The following is a 21,812-nucleotide window of genomic DNA, read 5'->3' as shown; positions in this document are numbered from 1 at the left end:
TTCATCCACAGAGATAGAGCATTTTTTAAAAAATGTAACATTGGCTTACTAATAAAATGGATTTAACATGATCAAATTAGGACTGCAAACTGACCAGAGAACCTGTGACACCAGGCATGAAACCCCTCTCTGGCAACGCATACATAATGAGGCAGCCTGCTCCAGAGGAAAAGTCAGCTTTACTGAGTGCAAGAGTCACCCCTCAGTATCCACGGAGGACTGGATCCAAGACCCCCTGCTGATTCCAAAATCCACAGATGCTCAGGTCCCACTTCACACAGAAAATGGCGTGGTATTTGCATATAGCCTACACATAACCTCCCATAGAAACCATCTCTAGATTACTTATAATACCTAATACAATGCCTACACATCATTTCATTATGGATTCAATATAGTACTTGGCTTGCTGCAAATTCAAGTGTTGCTTTTTGGAACTTGTAGAATTTTTTTCTTAATATTTTTGTAATTATGCAGAAAGCAGCGCTTTCCTCTCTGCAGCACCCTTCTAGTTTCCGGCGAGCCTAGCTGTGGCTGAAGCTCTAAATGCGCACACTGCAAGCAGACTCTGAGCATCACCCACATCCCCAAAAGCCCTCCACATCGCCTTGCCTCGAAAACAAACAGCTGCCAGGTCAATGGATGGAGATGCTAGGAGAGGAGCGTGGAGCCTCTGCATAGTTCAGCCTGAAGACTAAAATGCAGGATTAAGACTACAAACTGACTTGATTCTTTTGCTGTGCCACATGTGGGCCACTTACCAAGCCTGATTTCTAAGGAGAACTAGCCTGGCGCGTGCCCAGACGCACACTGAGGAGTTCAGCCCTCAAGCACTGCAGTATCAGCCATTTTAGGAGGCCATGAGGAAAAATGATTATTTTTCTTCCTGATAAAGCATACTCACATCATCTTCTTGCTCTAAGTTGGGGGCAGGCAGCTAGGGGTGAAGGTCAGGAGTTGGAAATATTATTGGACGAAGTAATTATTTTTGCAAGCTGCTGCAGTGGCAGGACAGAGATCTGGGCTCTGGCACAGAGGGGCACCCGCCTCACGATCTGACACCCGCCTCCGAGCAGCCCGCCACCTGCAGCCCGGGGCCGGGCCCAGGGGAGGGGGCACCAGCAGCCCCTGGCCCTCAGCCATGCTACCTCTCTTCGGGGCACCGGATCAGACACAGCAGATAACTGGCCAAAAAAAAAAAAAAAAAAAAAAGACCGGGGGGGGGGGGGGGGGGGGGGAAGAAAAGGAAAAGAAAAAAACAATAAGAGAGGAGGCAAGGAGGGGGAAGAAACCTAAAATTTGGACTCAGAGGGTCTTTTCAAACACTTTAATCCTTTCATGCTGATGGTTCCTGGGGCGCTGGGGGCTGGCACGGGCCCCTGTACCGGGAAAATCCGACTCCCTAAGCCAATGTGTTAAAGAGAAGGCTGCTAATCAGCTAAATAGAAACTGGAATCTGTTCACATGAAGTCTCTTTTTCCCTCCATCACCAGAGGGACACCACAGTGTTCTGAAATACACTCTTGACATCATTTGGCAGGCAACCCTATTTTGTTGAACATGATTCATCCCTTAGGTTATTGTTTTTAATATGAGAAAGTGAGCTTTTAAGTGCCAAACAAATTTTGCAGCAGGGGGACAAAAGATATTCCAAGTGGTCTCCCTGGACCTCCTACCAACTGCGTCCACCAAATGGCTTAAAAGAAAACCTTCCCGTGGTGCTTCAGAAATGAAGCAGAGACATAGCTATATCCAACCATTACCTAATACAGGACTTTGTTCTCTGCATCTAGAGTGTTTACGGGATCGGGGCTGAACTCAGGTGGGCAGCGCTGTTGAGTGAGAACCAGGCAGTGTGAGCAGTGCAGTGGGGGCCTTAGCAGAAGCTGCGGGGCTGCAAGGCAATGCCCTTTCAACTCACGTACCTCCCATCCCTGTTGCCACTGACCATGAGGTTGGGAGGGCTGTCCTTGAGGTTGACACAGGTGAAGTCACGGAGAACGTTACCCAGCTTCAAGAGGTGGCGTCCTGCTTCCAGGCCATACAGCAGAATCTGAGGGAGGAAGAGAAATGTGTGGGCCCACAATTCTGTACACCCGACAGACATCAAACACTTTCATTTCACCGTCGGGGAGGACATGATCCTTACCACTCAGCTCCCGGGAAGATGTTCTGCCACGTACTTTCCTGATCTTTTTCAGGTTACTGATAGTATAGGGACACAGCTATTAGCGTGCTAGAAAGAAATGCAAAGGAAGATAGAAGGAAATCCCACAAATTCCTCAGACCAAGGTGATAACTCACAGGCCACAAGGAAAATGCCAAGTGGGGAAATCAGGTATACTAATTCCTTAATAAAGAGAAAGACATCCGGAAACTAAGGGCCACTGACTGCTTCTGATTTGGAATGAATGGGAAAGCTTGCAAGGCATCAGGGAACTTGCAGATGAACCAGCATGAGTTCTCATCTGAATTTATACCACAGGAGGGAAAAGAAAGAATAGTACAAAGACCAGGAGGATGAAGTTTGCATAGTTAGCCACTGGATGCGTCCTACAGACTGAACTACAAACCAAAACACAAGCTTACTCCCAAACACTTTTCTGTTCACTCTCTGCTTGCTAATTTTAGGACGCTTTGTTCCATAGGGTTGGAAGTAAATAAGAAGAGGTACCCCTGATTTCCAGGCAATGCATTGTTATATTAGAGAAGGCACCTCTGTGCCTTCTCTCCAGTGGAAAAAAAAATGACGTTTTTTTACTAAAAAAGTATTAATTCAATTCAACTTAATTCAAAGACCACTAAATGCTTGCTATGGGTCTGTCACTGTTGCAGGTGCTGAGGACACAGTCTTTGCCCCAAATTCACATTCAGAAGTATCCTCCTCATTAACACAAACACACACCAAGTTCTGAGCACTTTCAATCCTGTTGATCATGTGGTTGATAGTTTTAAATTAATGATCTCAAAAGTTTTTGAGGGATTTTTTTAGGGGGTGGGGGGACAGGGTCTTGCTCTGTCATCCAGGCTGGAGTGCGGTGGCACCATCATAGCTCACTGTAGCCTCAAATTCCTGAGCTCAGGTGATTTTCCCACCTCAGCCTCCCGCGTAGCTGGGATTACAGGTATGTGCCACCACGGCCCACTGATTTTTTCTTTTTTTTTTTTTTTAATTAGAGAAGGGGTCTCACTATGTTGCCCGTGCTGGTCTCAAACTTTGAGCTCAAGTAATCCTTCTACCTTGGCTTCCCAAAGTGCTGGGATTTACAGGCGTGAGCCACTGCACCCAGCCAAAGGTTTTAATAGTAATATTTTGTGGAAAGATCCCTCAGCACATACATGGAAATGATGTGCGTTTCTTCTTGTCAACCTATACATTTATCACTTGTGAGTATACAGATTTTTGCTTTAGTATTAAGAGGTTAATAACAAATATTCTCTACCTTGAAAATCATCAATCTTGTCAACACACATTTCTAACAAGTGAATCTTTGGAAATTTCTAATGGTCAAAGCAGCACTGTAATATTAACTGTTGCAAACAGTGTCTGGAAGGTAAAAGGACACTTTCCAAATTTAAAATGCCCTCTTAATCCACCAAGCCTCCAGAGAACAATTGCAGTTGAAAAGAAAAATTTCTGACTCAGAAAATTTCAACAATTCGAAAATATAGAAAGTAAAATTATTATTCCAAGTAAGTATATAGAAATCACCAAATCTCCTATCCTCAGTGAATAACCTAAAAATTATATAAAATCAGCACCTGGAGGGAGAAAATAAACAGAGCAACCTCACAGTCTATTACAAAAGTAGTATTCTGCACCTACTTATCATTATAGAGTGTTCAAAAATGTGGTCTCAATAGTCTCTTGTTTTTAAAATACTTCCAACTTCTGCAGCAGGAAGGTAAGGCCTTTAAATCAGTGAAATGCTAATGGTAAATCTAAGAGCTGAAATCTGATACTGAGGAGGTTCATGTGTCTTTATGTCTTTCAGTTGTTTTTTTTTTGACAAGTGGATAAATTATTTGAGTGATACAGTGAGATGTAATCCCTTTCCAAAAAGACTCTCTGCAAATTCATCATAAAGACATCTAAGTTAGCAGTCCAGAGTCAAGTATTTTCTAAAATGTTTAATAATTCAACGAATCAGAACTATCTGAAGAGTACCTTTACCATGACGTTTAGTTAAAGACCACAGAGATTAGAAAACACATTACCCATCTCAAAGGCAGTTCTTTCTATGTTACAAGTCCCTTAACGACCTTTACCATTTCTCCCTCCCTCCCATGCTCTCTCTCTTTTAATAAGGTTGAGCAAATGGGACTTCATTTTATCTGATTGCCATAGACTAGTGAGATTAATTATTCATGCTCACACTCTCCCTCTTGTTAAGACCATGCATTAGACTAATTTTTCTCTTTATTGCCCTAGTTGAGTGAGTCTCAACCCATGACCACTTGACTTATTCTCAGAGGTGTACAGATATGCTGGAAAACCTACCCCTAACTCCAGTCCTGGAGAAAATACTCTGCACTAATGCGGCTGCCAGGTGGAAAGATGATGTTGAGGATGTGTCCTTTTAAGAACCGGGTACAGATTATAGAAGAACTTGAACAGTGATTACACAGCAAATTTCTACAGGGATTAGATGTATCTGTAAGAATTAGCTAAAACAGCTAAACCATGTAGAGACTGGTAGTGTGTTTCACAAAAGTAACTATAAGAAATGCATGACACAGGGAAGAATTTTTTCTTCTTTTTGGCTTCCAGGTAGACCTAGAAGGGAATGGGGGGAAAGCAAGCACTCCCTTTAAAAAAATTTAGCAGAAAGTTCTCTATTCATCTATTTTTTTTCTTAGATATCTTAAAGTATTTCCATAAATCCCAGTCTTAGAATCTTTACTTGCAATTTTGTCAATGATTCTGATTTATCTGAAATCTATTTCTACAAATCTTTTTCTGATTTCAAGTATAATACATCTTACAACAAATTCTAACATGATAGACTTATATAAAGAAAGTGGTAGCCCTCTGTATATTTATCTCTCAGAAATCACTTTTAACAGTGTGATGTATACACTTCTAGACTTTTCTTCTACACATTTTTGTGTGTATACATTTTTTTCCTAAATGGGATTATTTTACACCTCTTTTTCCCTAAATGTCAGTGTCTATAGATAGATCTTGTTCTTTTTAATGGTTGTATAGAATTTCTCTGTGGAAACACAATTCCATATGGGTGGATAGCTGGATTGTTTCTAATTTTTAGATAAATAATGCTGTGATTCATTTAAGAGCCAGTCAACAGATATTTATCAATCATCTTCTAGGCACTAGGCACTGGAACGACGTGCAGGGACACTGGGTGATGTGCGGAAGTCCCAGCCTGCTGCCAGCTGATAGAGCTTGCCTCTTCCCCAGCTGGGGCCTGACCGCCAGCTGTCCTGCTCCTCCATAGATGGGGCCTGCCTCTCTAAGGAGACCCACTGACCATCTTCCGGCCCTGTACCTGGCAGCTGGTGTCTTAAGCAGCAGGGGCAGCAGTCTAGAGTCAGGAGGGAGACAGCAGCCACTGCCGTGGGCAGGTGGGCCCCGCAGTGTCCAGGTGTGGCCTAGACTGGCTTTCTAGCCAAACTATGAAGGAAAGAGCGGAAAGATGGCTCTTGTCTTGTCCCTGTTGTAGGGGGATAGGGGGAGGTGGGGAGGAAGCAGGCTGAGCTCAAGGCAGACCAACTTCCTCCTTCACTCAGTAAGAAACACATTTATTAACACCGCAAGCTTTTCCTAAATTGGGGGCTACCACCTTCAAAATTAATCATGAACCACTTGGAGACTGAAATCACTGTCAAGCGACTATAGAGCCTTGCCTTTCCAGAATTTTGGTCCTATATTGATGAATGAAGAAAGGAACTCTGTGTTTTCTTTAATTTTACTGAAATACTGAGTCTTCATAATCAAATATCTGCTATAGGCATTAAACTGACAACCACCACCCCAGAAGCTGGTCAGCTCCCCAGAAGCCCAGCAGCTCAGGAGGGGTCGAAAGGCTTCCTTACAAGATAATAGCATTTTAAACGCTTTTTAAAATTAAAGAGGATTTGTTGGCCGCCATTTAAAAAGGGCAAGTGGCAAAGAGAGCCAAAGGTTAGGAGGTGCTGTGCTGCACTGACTGGAGTCTAAGAGAAGAGGCACGAGAGGAAGACGTGACCACACTTCCTGGAGATGACACCATCTACCCACTTTCTCTTCTGATCCCTAGTAACCTATCTCCATCACTGCCTCACACATGTGGCTCTTCTGAGCGGGAAGTCGTGATCGGAAGCCAGACGCTGGGCGGCATGGCAGTTAAACCTGCTGCTCTCTCCTTCTCCGTCCGCTCCAGCGGCCTTTCTGCTCTCTTCTCTGTGACATCCTCGGCACGCAGTGCCCGTTCCCCTGGTCAGCGCTGAGAGTTCTCGCTGTCTACACATGTCATGTGCTGTTTTAACAGGGCCATCCTGGTCTGTGTCCTATCTTCTTCCGGCTTTTCCCCAGATCTGTGGTTCTCAGATACCGGAGGGGAGGAGGCCATGACTCTAGCAGGTCAGGGGAGGCTCTGCAGCACTGTTACCAAGCACCACACCACATCACACCACATGCTTAAACACTCTCCTAGGCCTCAACTCTAAAGTTTCTGGGTCAGAGATCCTATCATTCATTCATTCATGTAGCAGTTATTAAAGGCCAGCATGTGCCAGGTACAGTGACAGTTACGCATTGCCGCATCTCACTAAGTGCCTGCATTTGTATTTGGAGGCTCACTGACTGGTACACAATGCCAGGCAAATCCAGAGCTTCCCACAGTCTCAGACCCCACAGATATTCAGATGTTGCTTTTAGTGCTTAACACCTTCCTCCACTCCTGGATCTTGCTGCTGGTGTGTACAAAGGAACTGCTCCATCCTACCCAAAACAGACGATGGTTCCACAGAGATCTCTTCATACCATCCAGATGCCAGAGTGCCCCAACTGCATCCAGTCCGACAGTCCCACTTCTGACAACATGGCCGACAAGAATGTCTAGAAAAGCCTGCCATTTACAAACAGTGACCATGCTGGATAAGACTCGGCCTATCATCAATCCTTTAGACATTCTGTGTAATAAGCAATCAGAGAAATTCACAGGAGTCCAAAATGAAGACAGCACGAAACCCAGGAAGGTAAGTGAGCATTCAAGCAAGGAGCTAGTGTGGGGTCTTCCTCCAGTATCAGGATGGAGTGCTGGGGAAACAGGAGACCAAGTGTCTGCCCGGCATGAAGTAGAACATACAGTCAGGCCCCTACAGGGCTGCATACACTCCGTAAAAGCAAGCAAGACGGGGAAGGTATCTATTGGTGCAGAGAGCTTACGCAGAAACTTGCCTGCCTCAGCTTCAGTTCAGGGTGGAACACAGTCTGCAGTCACAGGTCTGCCCCACACAAGTTCTGGGTTTGAGTTTACACCACCTGCAAGGCTAGAAGAACCCAAACTTCATAAAGTATTTTCGGGTTGGTAACATACCTCCTGGTACCTCGGCAGAATCTTCTCAGGAGGGAAACAGTCTCAACTCAGGCCCCTTTAAGAAACCTACAAATCAAGATCAGCTGAGTATTAGCTCACAATTAAAAAAAAAAATCCAAATACGGCAAGAAATAATTTATCATATGTGAGAGACAGAAAAATAAGGAGAATTAGACCTCCAGGCATGATCAGATAAATAATACAAAACAGGCATGCTGAAAATGTTTACAGATAAGGAGAGGATAAAAAGCAGGAAATCGGATTAAGCAGATTTAAAAAACAAAACACAGAATTTCTAGAGATTAAAAAGTCAGTGGATGAGATAAGTAAGAAATAACAAGTCCAAGAAAGAAACTGCGGACTGGAAGATGGAGTCGAGGAATTAAGTGAAATGCAATGTGGAGAGGGATGGGAAATCTGAATGCGCAGTGAGCATCGCAGAGGAGGAGAGAAGCTGCCTTCACACACACCTCACCTGAGCTCCACTCAGGCTGCACTGCGAGAAATTTCCAACAAGATAAGGGCCGAGAATTCTCCACTACTGAAAGGAAGGATGCACAAGAAATCCCAGACAGGACAGAAGTAAATAAATCCACACGTGGAGACACTGGCATGAAACCACAGAAAATTAAAGACAAGAAGATCTTAAAAGCAGCCAAAAGGAGAGAAAGTCCTAAAAGAGAACGACAGTGAGACTGACAGCCAACTCATCAGTAGTGTCAGCGGAAGACAAAACCAGTCATCTCCTCAGAGGCCGAGTGAAAATAACTGTCAAGCTAGAACTGTAAAAGACTAGCAAAACTATCTTTCAAGGATAAGCATGAAATGAAGGTGCTGTAAGAAAGAAACACAGCAAACACTTTCGTGACCAAGAAGTCCTCACTAAAGACACTTCTAAAGAATGCACTTTTGGGAGACAGAAAATCATTCCAGAAAAAAGGTCTGAGATGCTGGAAGAAACAGTCAACAAAGATTCAAGTACTGGGCATAAAAGAATGCAGACGCTATCTGCAAAACAACAGTGTTGATTTGGGGCTTAAATACATAGAATAATCTGTACCTAGTCTTTATTCCAACCGGTCAAATACCATGAACCAGGAAAGCGTACCATAACCATGAAGATGCCAGAGGCGCAGGGTGCACCCCTGCCCCTTGCACTATTGTCTGGAAAGAACAGAAGCTCCGCTGGATACCTGTGCCATGTTTGGCACGTAGGAGAGGCTCAGCACCACATTCAGTGAAAGAATGAACAGATGAATACACACTGCACATGTCTGCGTGTCTCTATCCCTTACAGGTGACTGCTATGCTGCTCTTACAGTAAAGACAGGCTTCACGCATACAAATGAAGGCACAAAGTCAATTTGCTGTCCACCAACTCCAATGTATATGGCTGTTTGCTAAGTGCCAGGTACACATTAATTCAGTGCAGATCTTCAGGTACAAGACTCGTAATGCTCCTTTTTAAAAAACAAAAGATACAAAAGAAAAAGTCCTATACATCTTCATGGTAGAATTCACTCATGTAAACGACCCACGTTGCTATTCTGACCCAACATAAATATGATCCACAGAAATGTGGAATTTAACTACAAAAATGCAAGGTCTGCATATCAATGTTCATGCACAAGCTAAGTGAACAGTCTCTATAAATTCACAGATGAGATAAGACTTTTAAAAAAAGGGATGAGAAAGACAATTGGGGAGAGAGGGGGAGCTAGTGAGAAAAGAGTAAATCATACACAAAACAGCCAATAAAAAAATAAAAAAGCAGTTAATATACATGAATAATGGATGTCTGATTTAAAAGCAGTTTACTCCGATATGATGTAATTTTTGACAATCAGCCAGAGAGACTATTTTGTAAGTCCTTGCCAGAGATAAGTCATAGCATGAGGCTTGGTAACACGGCTGTATCTGTGAACATGTGGAAAATGACTTTCACCACCATCCCAAAGGTGACTGTCTGTTAGCAAGCAGAACCTTGCCTTTCAGGTGCACTTTGCAGCAGCAACCAGCAAGATGCAAATCTTAAAGAAATGGATCCCTGACACCCTTGATGTTCCCTGCAACATGGCACCCCTTAACAGTCTCCATGACATGCTTCTGGCACCGTCCACGCTCAAATTCAGCACAAAGGGAGAAGCAGCCTGAGCTGCTTTCATGTTTAAGTTTTAATTGGAGTGACAAGCCCACGAGGCCAAGATATTTCAGGGATGGGACAGTGTTGCTGAGCATCGCCAGGCGCTGGGTAGGCAAGGCCTGTGTGCGCTCCCCACTACCACGTGCCAGTGCACCTGCAACCCCCACTGTTCCAGGACTGGACTCTTCCCGGGGAGGCAGTGCCAACTGCCGCAGGCTGTGCCAAACGTGGGGGCTTTGTGATGTGGGCAGATGTCTACAAAGGACCGGAGCAAGGCGAAACCAACACCTATTGTGACCTAAGCCTGAAAGGAACCCAGAGAGCAAGGGTATACTCGGCTAAAAATCCAGGCAAAAATCATCCAAACCGGCCAGTCTCTCTCTCAGCATGGCCAGGGGTACTGGGAATAATAAAAGAAGGCCGGGTCTACTTTGTGGAGTGAGCAGAATACGGCTCTCTCTTTGCTTTGGGAATCCCTTTAGTTCATCTTCGTCTCAGTGCTGGTGTAAGGATAAGAAATGTAATGATGAAGAACTGGTTAACGCTCACATAAAACGAACAGGGAATATTCATGTCAGAGCAGTGAGTCCAGGGAAGAGATGATAATCATCATGCAAACATATGACTGGGAGCTGAAAACCCTCACCCCCTCCTTCATGCTCCCAACAGTTCTCGTCCCCACAGAGAGCACGGGCAGTGTCAAAATGCCACGAATGCTGACCACACGGAAAGAATCCCCAAGAGAAGGTCATTAAATCTATCTTACGGGATAAAAACTGAGGCTGCAAACTATGAAATGAACTCTTTAAAATTAAAGGCAACTTGCATATTATTTTGACAATGAAAAGGTTACCATGAGATGCTCATGATGGACAAGTATCTGTATGCCAACAGGGCTTAATGAACATCGTACATGAAATTCGGTATATTACACTAGCTTGGTTATCAATGTTCTTTTGGCTAGCCTGGCAACTTCTAGTTTGGCCCCAAGTTAGACTGGACAAAGGCTTAGAAGAGGGCAGGCAGGCAGCTAAAATCAGATCACTGAAGCAAATAGCCACAGGGAGAGCCTGGGAAACCACTGTGAATAATCAGGGCCTTTGGTGGAGGGCAGCAGGTCACCCCAGGGCTCCCCCAGCCCCTTAAGGCATAACCGCCTCTACTCACTCTACATTGTTGGCAGAGACATGTGCTCAGCAGCATTCTGCACATAAATGAACACTACATGTATGAGCGCTTTGTAATACCCAGGGCATGCCTTTCACACAAATCCCTTGGGAATAGCCTTCCATTTGAATCTCACAACCACCAAGAGGGAGAGAAGACAAATACTTCTGCCTACAAATTGTGCATCAAGAAACTGAGGCTTAAATACTTTTAAAAAGCTTGCCCCAAAATTACATGGGTAACAAAAGGAGCTGAGGTAGCAGTAGGTGGAGCCCAGCTCGTGTCATTCCTACGTCACTTTGCTACCATATCACAGTGTCTTTCCTGTCCTGCCAAAATACTTATTAATAACAGCTAATATTTGTAATACTCTCTTACGTGCAAAACACTGCTATGATGCATTATCTCACCTGACCCCCACAATCCTGTAACGTAGAAACTCTGATTTTACTCCCTTTACACAGGAGAATATGGAGCCCTACAGAGCTCAAACCTCTTGCCCAGTTAGGAAGTTCTGGCACCAGGATTCAAACCTGAGTGGGTGGGCTGGCTCATGCTCTTTAAGCCTCTACCCCAGGGTGCTCAAAGTGTGGTTCTGGGACTAGTAGCCTCAGCTGCAATGGGCACTTGTTAGACATGCAAATTCTCAGGCCCCACCCTATGCTGAGTCAGAAGCTCTAGGGGTGGGGCCAGTGATCAGTGTTTTAATCAGGTCTCCTGCAAATTCTGACGCCCGCTGGCATGTAAGAACCCCCATGCTATACCTATATTGCCTTTCATGCTAATGAAGAACTTCAGCCATTAAAGTGGCAAGTGTTACTCAGCTATCAATGTTTACTTCCTGCTTCCCACTTGCTGCTAATCTGGGGAAGCAGTAGTGCTGGGCAGTGACGATATGAAAACGTGAGATGCAGACCCCGTGTTCTACACGAGCTCAGAGCCAGAGCTCTGATGCTCAATAAGAGGCAGACAGTTGGTAAGGCTGCTTCTGGTAAGTGGGACTCTTTTTCCCAAAGGACATGGCAAGACAGGAGAGAAAGAGGGGATGCTGGTGCCAGTCCCCAGTCAGGAATGAATGTGGCACATTCAGGATGGCACCAGCCTGGCTGGGGGCCTGACTAGAGCAAGGGGCTCATTCTGGAAGCACAGGACTAGAGAGCTAGGAGTTAAGATGGAGCCCAACTCCCCACAGTCTAGAAGGCCAGGCTGAAGGCAGGCACCAGGGCCTTGCCCATGCTCCTCGCATGCAGCCAGTGCACTGATAAAACCCGAAGTGGACTGTGAGGAGGGGCACTGACAAGTTGGCAGGTGCTACAAGAGTATAAAGGTGAGGAAAGGGCAGGGGCAAACCAGGGAGGGGAAATGCGCTCAGGGAGTCATTTTCATATCATTTTCAACATACCTTTAAAACTTACTGTGATCATGAGATCACAGTACAAGCTCACAACCCAAGGAAACAGCACAGTGCAAAGAAGCTACCTGCGCCAGATGGCCTCACCTGCAAAGAAATCTGTATGAGCAATTCAGTTTGGGGCCTGTCGGTCATCCCATGTCCCGGGCACAGGTCTCCTGCAGCAGCGGCAAGCTGAGGCTGGAAGCCAGGTCCAGTAGAGCGGCTCCCTGGACACATCCACTTCCTCATGTTAATGCACCATCAGCCCCATGGCTCCCCCCAGGTCCCTTAGTTTGGAATGTGACCGCTCAGATGTGGGCTGAGCAGGAGTTTTCCTCTGCCTCTCTACAAAGGGGATTTACCCAGTAAATTAATAACACACTGAGGGAATGCTTTAAAGAGTAACTTTGCGTCCATTAGAAGGATTCATCTGCAACTCAATAATTGATAAGTTAATTATAAACCCACTCTCTAACCCAGTGCCTTATAGAAGACTGAAGTGCGGAGGAAATTAATAAATCATAGTCATCTATGTGCTGAATAAAAACAGAAAGTTCTCTACTTGGTAATATTTTGAGTGTCTAAACTGCGATGTGTATTTTGAAACAGTAAAATGTTTTAAATATTCAGAAATTCAACTCACATAGGCCATTTGCTGAGTGCCCTCTTGCTCCTACTCTGCCCCAAACCAACATCAGTCTCAACTGTCTGGACACGAAGGGAAAGCACACAACTTCTTCTGCAGCACTAGTGTTTGCACCTCTGGAACAAAGGCAAACATTTCCAATACGGCTCCCTTAGCTCACCATGAACTGGAGAGCGAGCTGATTTTTAACACTAACAATGCCCAGGCAGCGTTCACGCCGAGGCTCATCTGGCACAAACAAACCAAAGCCCTACCCATCTGTGAAGGTGAAATAAACAGAGTTAGCTCTAAGTTCATGCTCTTCCATGGGTGTGGGATGTTAAACCAGGAAGGAAATTCCACATAAATCATCAGAAAGAAAAATCAGGCTCTAAATAACATTCTAAGCTTAATTTGAAAGCCAAAAGAGAAAAAAGGCAATGAACATCATATTCTTTAATGTAAATGGTTCTGTGAACTTGCTCAGAGCCTCAAGAAGACCAATTCCTTTAAAAATCAGAAAATGGTACAAATGTTAGTGGCATACAGGAACTAGGCAAGTGTGAATAAAGACAAAAGACACTGAAAACTTGGTGCCAGCCCTCTCCAATAAGGCTTGCATTCTGAAGGCTCTCACATGAAGTGACAGCATTCACATTAGCTTATTGCATTAGTTCTGCGTGGAAGCTAAATTGACCTGTCCCATTCTAGTACAAATGCATTCTTTCAAAACAATTCTTGGGAAAGTGAATCCTGTGAAGAAGCATGGGCCGCAATCCCAACAGGCATGGCTTCAGCAGGGCTCCCGGTGCTATTGCAGGCCTGAATATACCTGGTGCTGCTTCCAGCCACTGGAACCCCCATTCTGCAGACCCTGCTGCCTCTGCTTAGACTGCTCTCTCCCTGACTTTGTCTGAAAAACTCCAACCTGACCCTAAAGCTGCTGGGGATGGGGGTGAAGGAGGAACCTAACAAGTGCTGAGCACCAGCCACATACAAAGCATATTACCTCTTTCTTGGGTATTAGCTCTAGTATCCACATGGGGAAGCCGAGGCAAGTAACTTGCCTAAGGTTTACCTGACTCCAGAACCCTTGCTCAGTCTCCAGTGGTGATGCAGCTACTACCTTGACTGTAGCTGAAAGGAACTTTTCCCTATATCTACATTCTGTATCACTCCCTTCCAGGATCCCTAAAGACCCTAAAGATGATGGCTTCTGTAATAAGAAGCAATATTCCTATAGACACTCTTCACAGAATAACCCACTCAGCTGTACAGAGTATCAGAGATGGTCCAGTCCTCAAAGGTCTCTAAGCCAGAGGTTTCTCGCTCTTGTCTTGAGAAACTCTAGGGCTCTGTGGAGGTGCTTCAAGGTCTTCACAACAAGTGAGAAGAATTTCATTTATTATTTATTATTAACCATATCTAAATATAATATCAACTATGGATACCATTTTAATATTAAACATGTACAAAATGCCTTTGAATGTTCATTCCTCATTTATTTATCTATATGATTTTCCATCACTCTGGAATTCAACAAGTTCATCGTGCCGAAGGTCATAAGGCCTTCTTATGATCGCGTGTCCATCTCAACACGCCTCCTTTACATTGCCAAGTCACTGTGAAGGACCACAAGGCTGTAATCCCCAAGGCAGACATGATATGTGACTCGTCTCTACGTTTCCAGTGCCAATCAGATATCACATAGCATGTGTTTAATCAGCATTCATTAACAATGACGGCAACCTTCACGACAACAATGGACCCTTTGGGAGTCAGCACCACTCAATAGCCCAGAAAACTGGTCTTCACGAGTTATCTGTCTACACTTCTCCATGAAGCAAATAAATATTAAAAATGTTAAAGGTTTCAGGTAAAAATGAAAATGAAGTTAGACATTTCCTTTGTGAACTTTCAATTTTTTAAATTTAAAATTCTAATTTCATTTTCATCCTGCTTGTAAAATACCAAGTTTTTTTTTTTTTTTTTTCCTTCTCTGGACTAGAATCTTGAACAAAAGGAAAGATAGAGTTCCTGTTCGGTTGGAGGTATGGGAGAATGTGGCCACAATCTATGTGCACTGCATTTCTGATTCCAAAGGCTCTCCCAGACAGATATTTCAACTTGTGATGAGTGCAAGCAACCAATCCAGAGTCTCTTCACGTCCCTGTATGGGGAATAATTATCATAAGAGACGTTAGCGATGATTTTCCAGCGTGATGTAAGCTGAGGCAGCAGCGCCAAGCAAGCGTCCTTGTCACGCGCATTCCAGCCTCCTGGATTACTTCACTCACAGCTCTCTGATTAGGATGCACGCCGTGTGCTGCTTAATACAATCTGCCATCAAATGCCAAGTACTTCAGACCTAAATTAGGAAATATGTCCAAATGCATAGAATGATGCTAAGAGCCCTAAGTGGATCTCTCTCTTCCTTTATGAGGCCTGAGGTTCGTCATCAACCTCATGCTCTTAAACAAGGCAATTCACTCTTATAACCCTCCACCTCTGAGAGCAGAATTTAATTCAGGCAGCAAAAGAATTAATAAAGATTATACGGTCTCATAAATATGTGTTCACAGATGAAAGTATTTTTGACAGATTCAAGAACTATGAGACATAAAAACAAATTTCAAAGGGCTGCTTGGGCACGAAGGCTACATTAACAGTTCACACTGATTTTTGCACCACAGCACCATCAAGAGATGATGCCGGAGTAATTACTGTTACATTTGTTTTCTTTCACAATCATATGCCACTTAGTAGTGACTATCTGTGATGTCCTGTATGCCACTGAAGTCTGAGAACCCAAGAATGCAACATCAGAACTTAAGAATCCATTTTTGTCCAAAAGTAAAAGACCTTCAAGCAGCCCTTCTTCCTATATACAGCTTACCCAGCAAGACGTAGGAACTGATGAAAACAGGCCAAACACTGCCTGCCCAGTACTTTCTGCCAACAATAGGCAGAGCTGTTAAGAACTCTGGGGCAATGCTTAGAGAAGAAATGATAGAACAATGGATTCCTCAGCCCATTTCAGATGCTCTCAGTAACTCAGAATCCTCCAGTGGATTGGCTCAATACAACTCCATAGCCAAAAGGTTTAAGCCACCTACATTGCTTAAAGAATCCAGAAATGTGGTTCAGGACAGCAGCCCAAATGTCATGTGTTCAACCCTCCTCATTTTACAGAAGAGAAAAGGGGCAGGTCAGATTGAAAGAATTGTGGGCTCTTCCTTAAATGGGCACCGAATAAGCCCAGAAGGGGAGTGTATCAGTGGATGCAGCAGCTCTGTCTTTCCACCATGACAGCGGCCTCACATGGCTGTCAGTCATGCTGCACTGATTCTAGGGGAAGTTGTCTGTTCCAGTCATTCACTCTAAAAGCAGAGAGCTGAAAAATAATTTAAATGAAGGGCAGGACCAGTCAGATCTCTGTATATCCTCCGGCCTCATTTTTTGTAGTCATTCTGTAAAGCCTATCAGAGAAAAGCTGTCAAAGACCCACTAGGGGAATGGGATGCCCTGCCATCCACCACTGCCCAAGGTACAACTTCTGTGGAGGGCAATGTCTATTTAATTATGGAGGCACAGGTCCCTCTGACCCGCATGTCTCCTTGAAGGAACCGATCCTACAAATAACATTCATGTGGACCAACTGTTGTTTACAATAGCAAAACACCAGAAGCAATTTGTCATCCATCCATAGGGAGCTAGCAAATTAATTAAAGCACATCCACAAAGTATATCATAAAGTTGTAAAAAATCAAAAGCAAAACACCAAAAAGTTATTTGTTATGTCACAGAAATGATCTCCAAGAGATTCTGTTGCAGGAAAAAGCAAGCTGCAGAACAATAATGTAGCACTTTACGATTTTCATTTTTCACGTGGGGGTTGAGACTACGTATGGCAATTTGATTAAAGTGCATAAACTGTCTCAGGAAGAATGCACAAGAAACCGGCAACACTGGTTTGTCTCTACACAGAGGAACTGGGTGGCAGGTTTGAGGAAGTGGGAAGGAATCCTCCTACCGCACAACCTTCATTCCTATCTTTTGATTCCTGAATTAGGTGAATGCATTACCCCATAAAAAAATACTTTTCTTTAGATGTTTAAAAATCTGTGTTCTCTTTTCTGTTCCACTGATCTACGTATCTACTTTTATGCCAGTACCATGCTGTTTTGACTATTATAGCCTTGCAGTATAATTTGAAGTCAGGTAATGGGATGCTTCTAGATTTGTTCCTTTTTCTTAAGGTTGCTTTGGCTATTTGGGCTCTTTTTGGTTCCATATGAATTTTAGGGTTGTTTTTAAACATACACAAACGAAGGGACGCCCAATTCAGTAAATAGTGCTGGGAAAATTGGATAACCACATGTAGAAAAATAAAACTGGATACCTATCTCTCTCCGTATGTAAAAATTAACAAAGATAGATTAAAGGCTTAAATCTAAGACTTGAAACCATAAAAATTCTAGAAGAAAATATAGGAAAGACTCTTTTGGACACTGGCCTAGACAAATAATTTATGTCTAAAATCCCAAAAGCAAATGTAACAAAAACAAATAAATGGCACCTAATTAAACTAAAAAGCTTCTGCACAGCAAAAGAAATAATCAACAGAGTAAACAGACAATCCACACAACAGGAGAAAATATTTGCAAACTATATATCCAACAAAGGACTAATATCCAGAATATACTAGGAACTCAAACAAATCAGCAGGAAAAATAACACCAAAACAAATAATCCCATTAAAAAGAGAGCAAATGACATGAACAGATATTTCTCAAAAGAATATATACAAATTGCCAACAAACATAAGAGACAATGCTCAACATCACTAATCTTCAGGGAAATGCAAATTAAAACCACAATGAGATGCCACCTTATCCCAGCCAGAAAGGCCATTATTAAAAAGTCAAAAAAACAGGCCAGGTGAGGTGGCTCATGCCTGTAGTTCCAGCACTTTGGGAGGCCAAGGCGGGCAGATCATGAGGTCAGGAGTTTGAGACCAGCCTGGCCAACATGGTGAAACCCCTTTTCTACTAAAAATATAAAAATTAGCTGGGTGTGGTGGCACGCGCCTGTAAGCCCAGCTACTTGGGAGGCTGAGGCAGGAGAATCTCTTGAACCCAGGTGGCAGAGGTTGCAGTGAGCTGAGATCGCACCACTGCATTCCAGCCTAGGTGACAGGGCAAGACTCTGTCTCAAACAAACAAACAAACAAAACCAACAGTGTGGATGTGGTGAAAAGGGAATGCTTATACACTGCTGGTAGGCATGTAAATTAGTACAATCTCTATGGAAAACAGTATGGAGATTTCTCAGATAACTAAAAGGAGATCTGCCGTTCGACAGAGCAATCCTACTACTGGTTATCTACCCAAAGGAAAACAAGTCATTATATAAAAAAGACACCTGCACTCATATGTTTATTGCAGCACAAATCACAATTGCAAAGATATGGAACCAACCTCAGTGCCCATCAACCAATGAGTGGATACAGAAAATGTGATTTATGTATATATATACACACATATATGTATATGTGTATATATACGTATGCATATGTATGTACATATGTGTGTATATACATACACACACACACACACACACACACACATACATACATATCATGGAATAATAACCATAAAAAGGAATAAAATAATGTCCTTTGTAGCAACTTGGAACTGGAGACCATTAACCTAAGTGAAGCAATTTAAGAATGGAAAACTAAATACTGCATGTCTCAATTATAAGCGGAAGCTAAGCTATGGGTGTATAGAGGCATAGAATGGTGTTGGAGGACACTGGAGACTCAGAAGGATACTGGGTGCAATGTGTACTATTCAGGTGACAGGTATACTAAAAGCCCAAGCTTCACCACTACACAGTTCATCCATGTAACCAAAAACCATTTCTACCCCACTAAAGCTACTGAAATAAAAAGATTTTAATTATCTGATCTTCCAAAAATGGGCAAAAATACATATTTGCCATTTTTTTCTATGTCTTTATGTGGCCCAAAACATCACTGGCAAACCCAGGTGTGGCCCCTAACTCTGATGTCTGAAACCCAAGTCTGGGAGCCCCTGTGCCACAGGCAAATCATGATGTTGCCAGGCACTGACTGATCCCTTCCTACCTGAGCTGGAGGTGACTGATCAGCCAGCTACATTTGAAGGCTTTTTTTTTTTAAAGATTAAATAGATAAGCTTTTGCTAAATTACTCAGCTTTGTTTCCTTAGAAATCTATGTTTATTAACAGAGCTAGGTTCCTTGACAAGCACCAGTTTGCTGAAATCTGTGTGTAATGCTGTTTTAACATCCCAATGCCAGGAACACTACTGGTGCTCAGTATTTGTGATGAATACACAATGGGCTGGCTAGCCAGATATAGGAATGGGTGGATTTGAGCCATTACTACTCCATGCTCATGCAGCTGAGATGCCTATAACATGCTAATGCAAGCATCATACGGTGTGAGAATATTCTCCAACTAAACCAAATAATGCCTCTGGAATACTTCAACAGGTTAGGGAGCTTGGAGTTTCTGACTCAAAGTCAGTTTCAACATTTGGACTTCACTCTCTGCTTTTAACACAGTTAATCAATAATGAACTATAGCTAAACCCCAGTTTTGTATCAGGTACAAACAAATATAAACCAAATACTCTGCTCTCATAAAACCTTCAGCTGAATCCTAGATATACAGGCCAGAGGCACAGACACAAACCTTCGTGTGGACATAGCTCCAGGCAAATTCCACTGCTAATAGTCTCACACCAGCCTAATAAAACGTGCTGGGACACAGGCTGCCACCAGGCTGAAGCACTGACATGGCCAAAACATGGTATTCTCAAGCAGAGTGACACCAAGCCTTGCACGTGAGGCTACTTGGAAATTACGACATCACATTATGGCACAGCAGGATGATACTAAAACCTCACAGAGTCACCCATGACATGACTTAATTCACACAGAGCTGTTATATGACAATTATGTTTCTTAAAAATGCAAGTTTTTCTGAGGAAGCAGAAAATCCATTAAGCACAATCAGATGGAAAGTCTCATCTCTGTAAAAATAAGCAAAGTTACACAGATGAAGCCTGGCGTTCCTCTTAACTTTTGAGTGGGTGGCATCCCTGTTGGAGAAACATCTCAACACAAAGTCACCACCAGCACTACCAACAAGCAGCCATTCACCCACACGAGTGTTTGGAGGGCTGGTGCTGTGCTCACAAAATATTTGGATGACTAAATGCTACTGTCAGCCTCCAAAGACACACTTAGAAACATTCTTGTAGCAAATTTATTTCCACTCCTAATTTTAAAACACCAATGAGAACACCAGCTAAAACCACACTTTTTCTTTTCTCTTTTCTTTTGGTAGAGACAGGGTCTTGATATGTTGCCCAGGCTGGTCTCAAACTCCCAGACGCAAGCCATCCTCCTGACTTGGCCTCCCAAAATGCTGGGATTATAGGTGTGAGCCACCATGTCCGGCCAGGGACTATACCTTTTTAATCAAGGATTTTCACAAAATTAATTATTAATCAGCTGATTCTTACAGTTAATGCTTTCAGTTGGGTTGGAAATTTTGAGAGGAATCAGAACAACCCCGCTGCCTTATATCTGTATCTGAAGGAGCCTTGGGCCAAACTGTCCCGTTAAGTAGTTCCTCAAATGTATCCTTACAACTGTATCACCACAGGAATAAATCCATTCAGATAAGTCAAAGAGAAAAAGAACCTACCAGATAAAACATTTATAAAAAGTATGAAAAATTTAAACCAGACTAGTACTGATTATAACTATCACCTCACTACACTGAGAGCTCTAAAAATAAATGAGATAACAAAAATTTGAAAGCATACCAGATGGAAAATTAGAAAGCAAACAGTCTCTCCTCTCTCAACAAATGAGCTCACCAGGGATGGGAAAATTAAAGTTTTTTCAGAGCATGAGAAAGGAAACTGCCTTAGGAAACCAATTCCTGCTCCCTCCCCACTTCCTAGGAAGACAAAACTGAGGAGTTATATCATGACACACCTTCCAGCTCGGACACAACGGAGATGCCCCAACCCAACTGCACACAAAGTTTGCAGCACAAAGGGAGCGCCTTTTCGTGGTGAGATTACAGGGCGCCACACATATTTTCTACTGCTTCATCTGTCTTCCTGGATGAAGAATATATCATTGGGGTCCAACATGCTTTCATTCTTGACAATTTGCTAGGTTGCAAAGCCAATGACACCTGCAGAAATGAGATTTGACCTTACAGGTCACATATGTGGAGGAAATAAGATGTAAAAACAGGCACCACCAGAGGCAGGAATCGAACAACGGGTGGTAGGAATAACGAGAGGCTCAGGAGCTAACAGGTCATTAGCTCTCATGTACCAGGCACCGGAATCACACTATGGGCGGTGAGAGATAACAGGAGGCTCAGGAGCTAACAGATCGTTAGCACTCATGTGCCAGGCACCATGCCTCAAGCTCTTCATTTAATCCTACAACTCTAAGAAGCAGGCAATATTATGAACTCCATTTTACAAATGAGGAAACTGAGGTAGAAGGAGGGTTAAGGAACCTACTAACAGTCACACAGGGTCTGCTGGCCCAGACACGTTCCTTCCCAGGAATCCCACCAACTGCCAGAAAGGGTCGGGAGCAGGCAAATTGGAAAAAAACAAAATGAAATGAAAACTTTCTATCTTCCCCCGGTCCCATTGGTAGGGAGAGTTCTATAAATCAGCTTTTAGACTAAGTATTTGGCCTACAGTCAGGATAGCAAGATGCTAGGGAGTGATAAAATTTAGTCATCACTCAAAGAATTTCCAATAAAAACCTGTCTCCCTGCTTCTGGCTCAAAGAATATCAGAAGGCACTTTTGTGCACTGTTGGTAAGAAAGTCAATCCTCATGCACCTTTTTA

General features: G+C 43.3%; 1 protein-coding gene across 1 annotated transcript in view; it reads right to left on the bottom strand.

The window, feature by feature from the left end:
• The window catches only part of FBXW8 (F-box and WD repeat domain containing 8), a 123,674-nt gene that overhangs the window by 16,065 nt on the left and 85,797 nt on the right, over positions 1–21,812 (bottom strand). Inside the window, exon 8 of the mRNA XM_032240879.1 lies at positions 1,926–2,053. Within this exon, the coding sequence (XP_032096770.1) occupies positions 1,926–2,053 (128 nt within the window). The remainder of the gene's footprint in view (positions 1–1,925; positions 2,054–21,812) is intronic.

The sequence above is a fragment of the Sapajus apella genome, unplaced genomic scaffold, assembly GCF_009761245.1.
Source record: "Sapajus apella isolate SASKATOON/1434 unplaced genomic scaffold, GSC_monkey_1.0 scaffold2, whole genome shotgun sequence".
NCBI classification, from domain to species: domain Eukaryota; kingdom Metazoa; phylum Chordata; class Mammalia; order Primates; family Cebidae; genus Sapajus; species Sapajus apella.
This window is presented reverse-complemented; position numbering and strand designations above follow the sequence as displayed.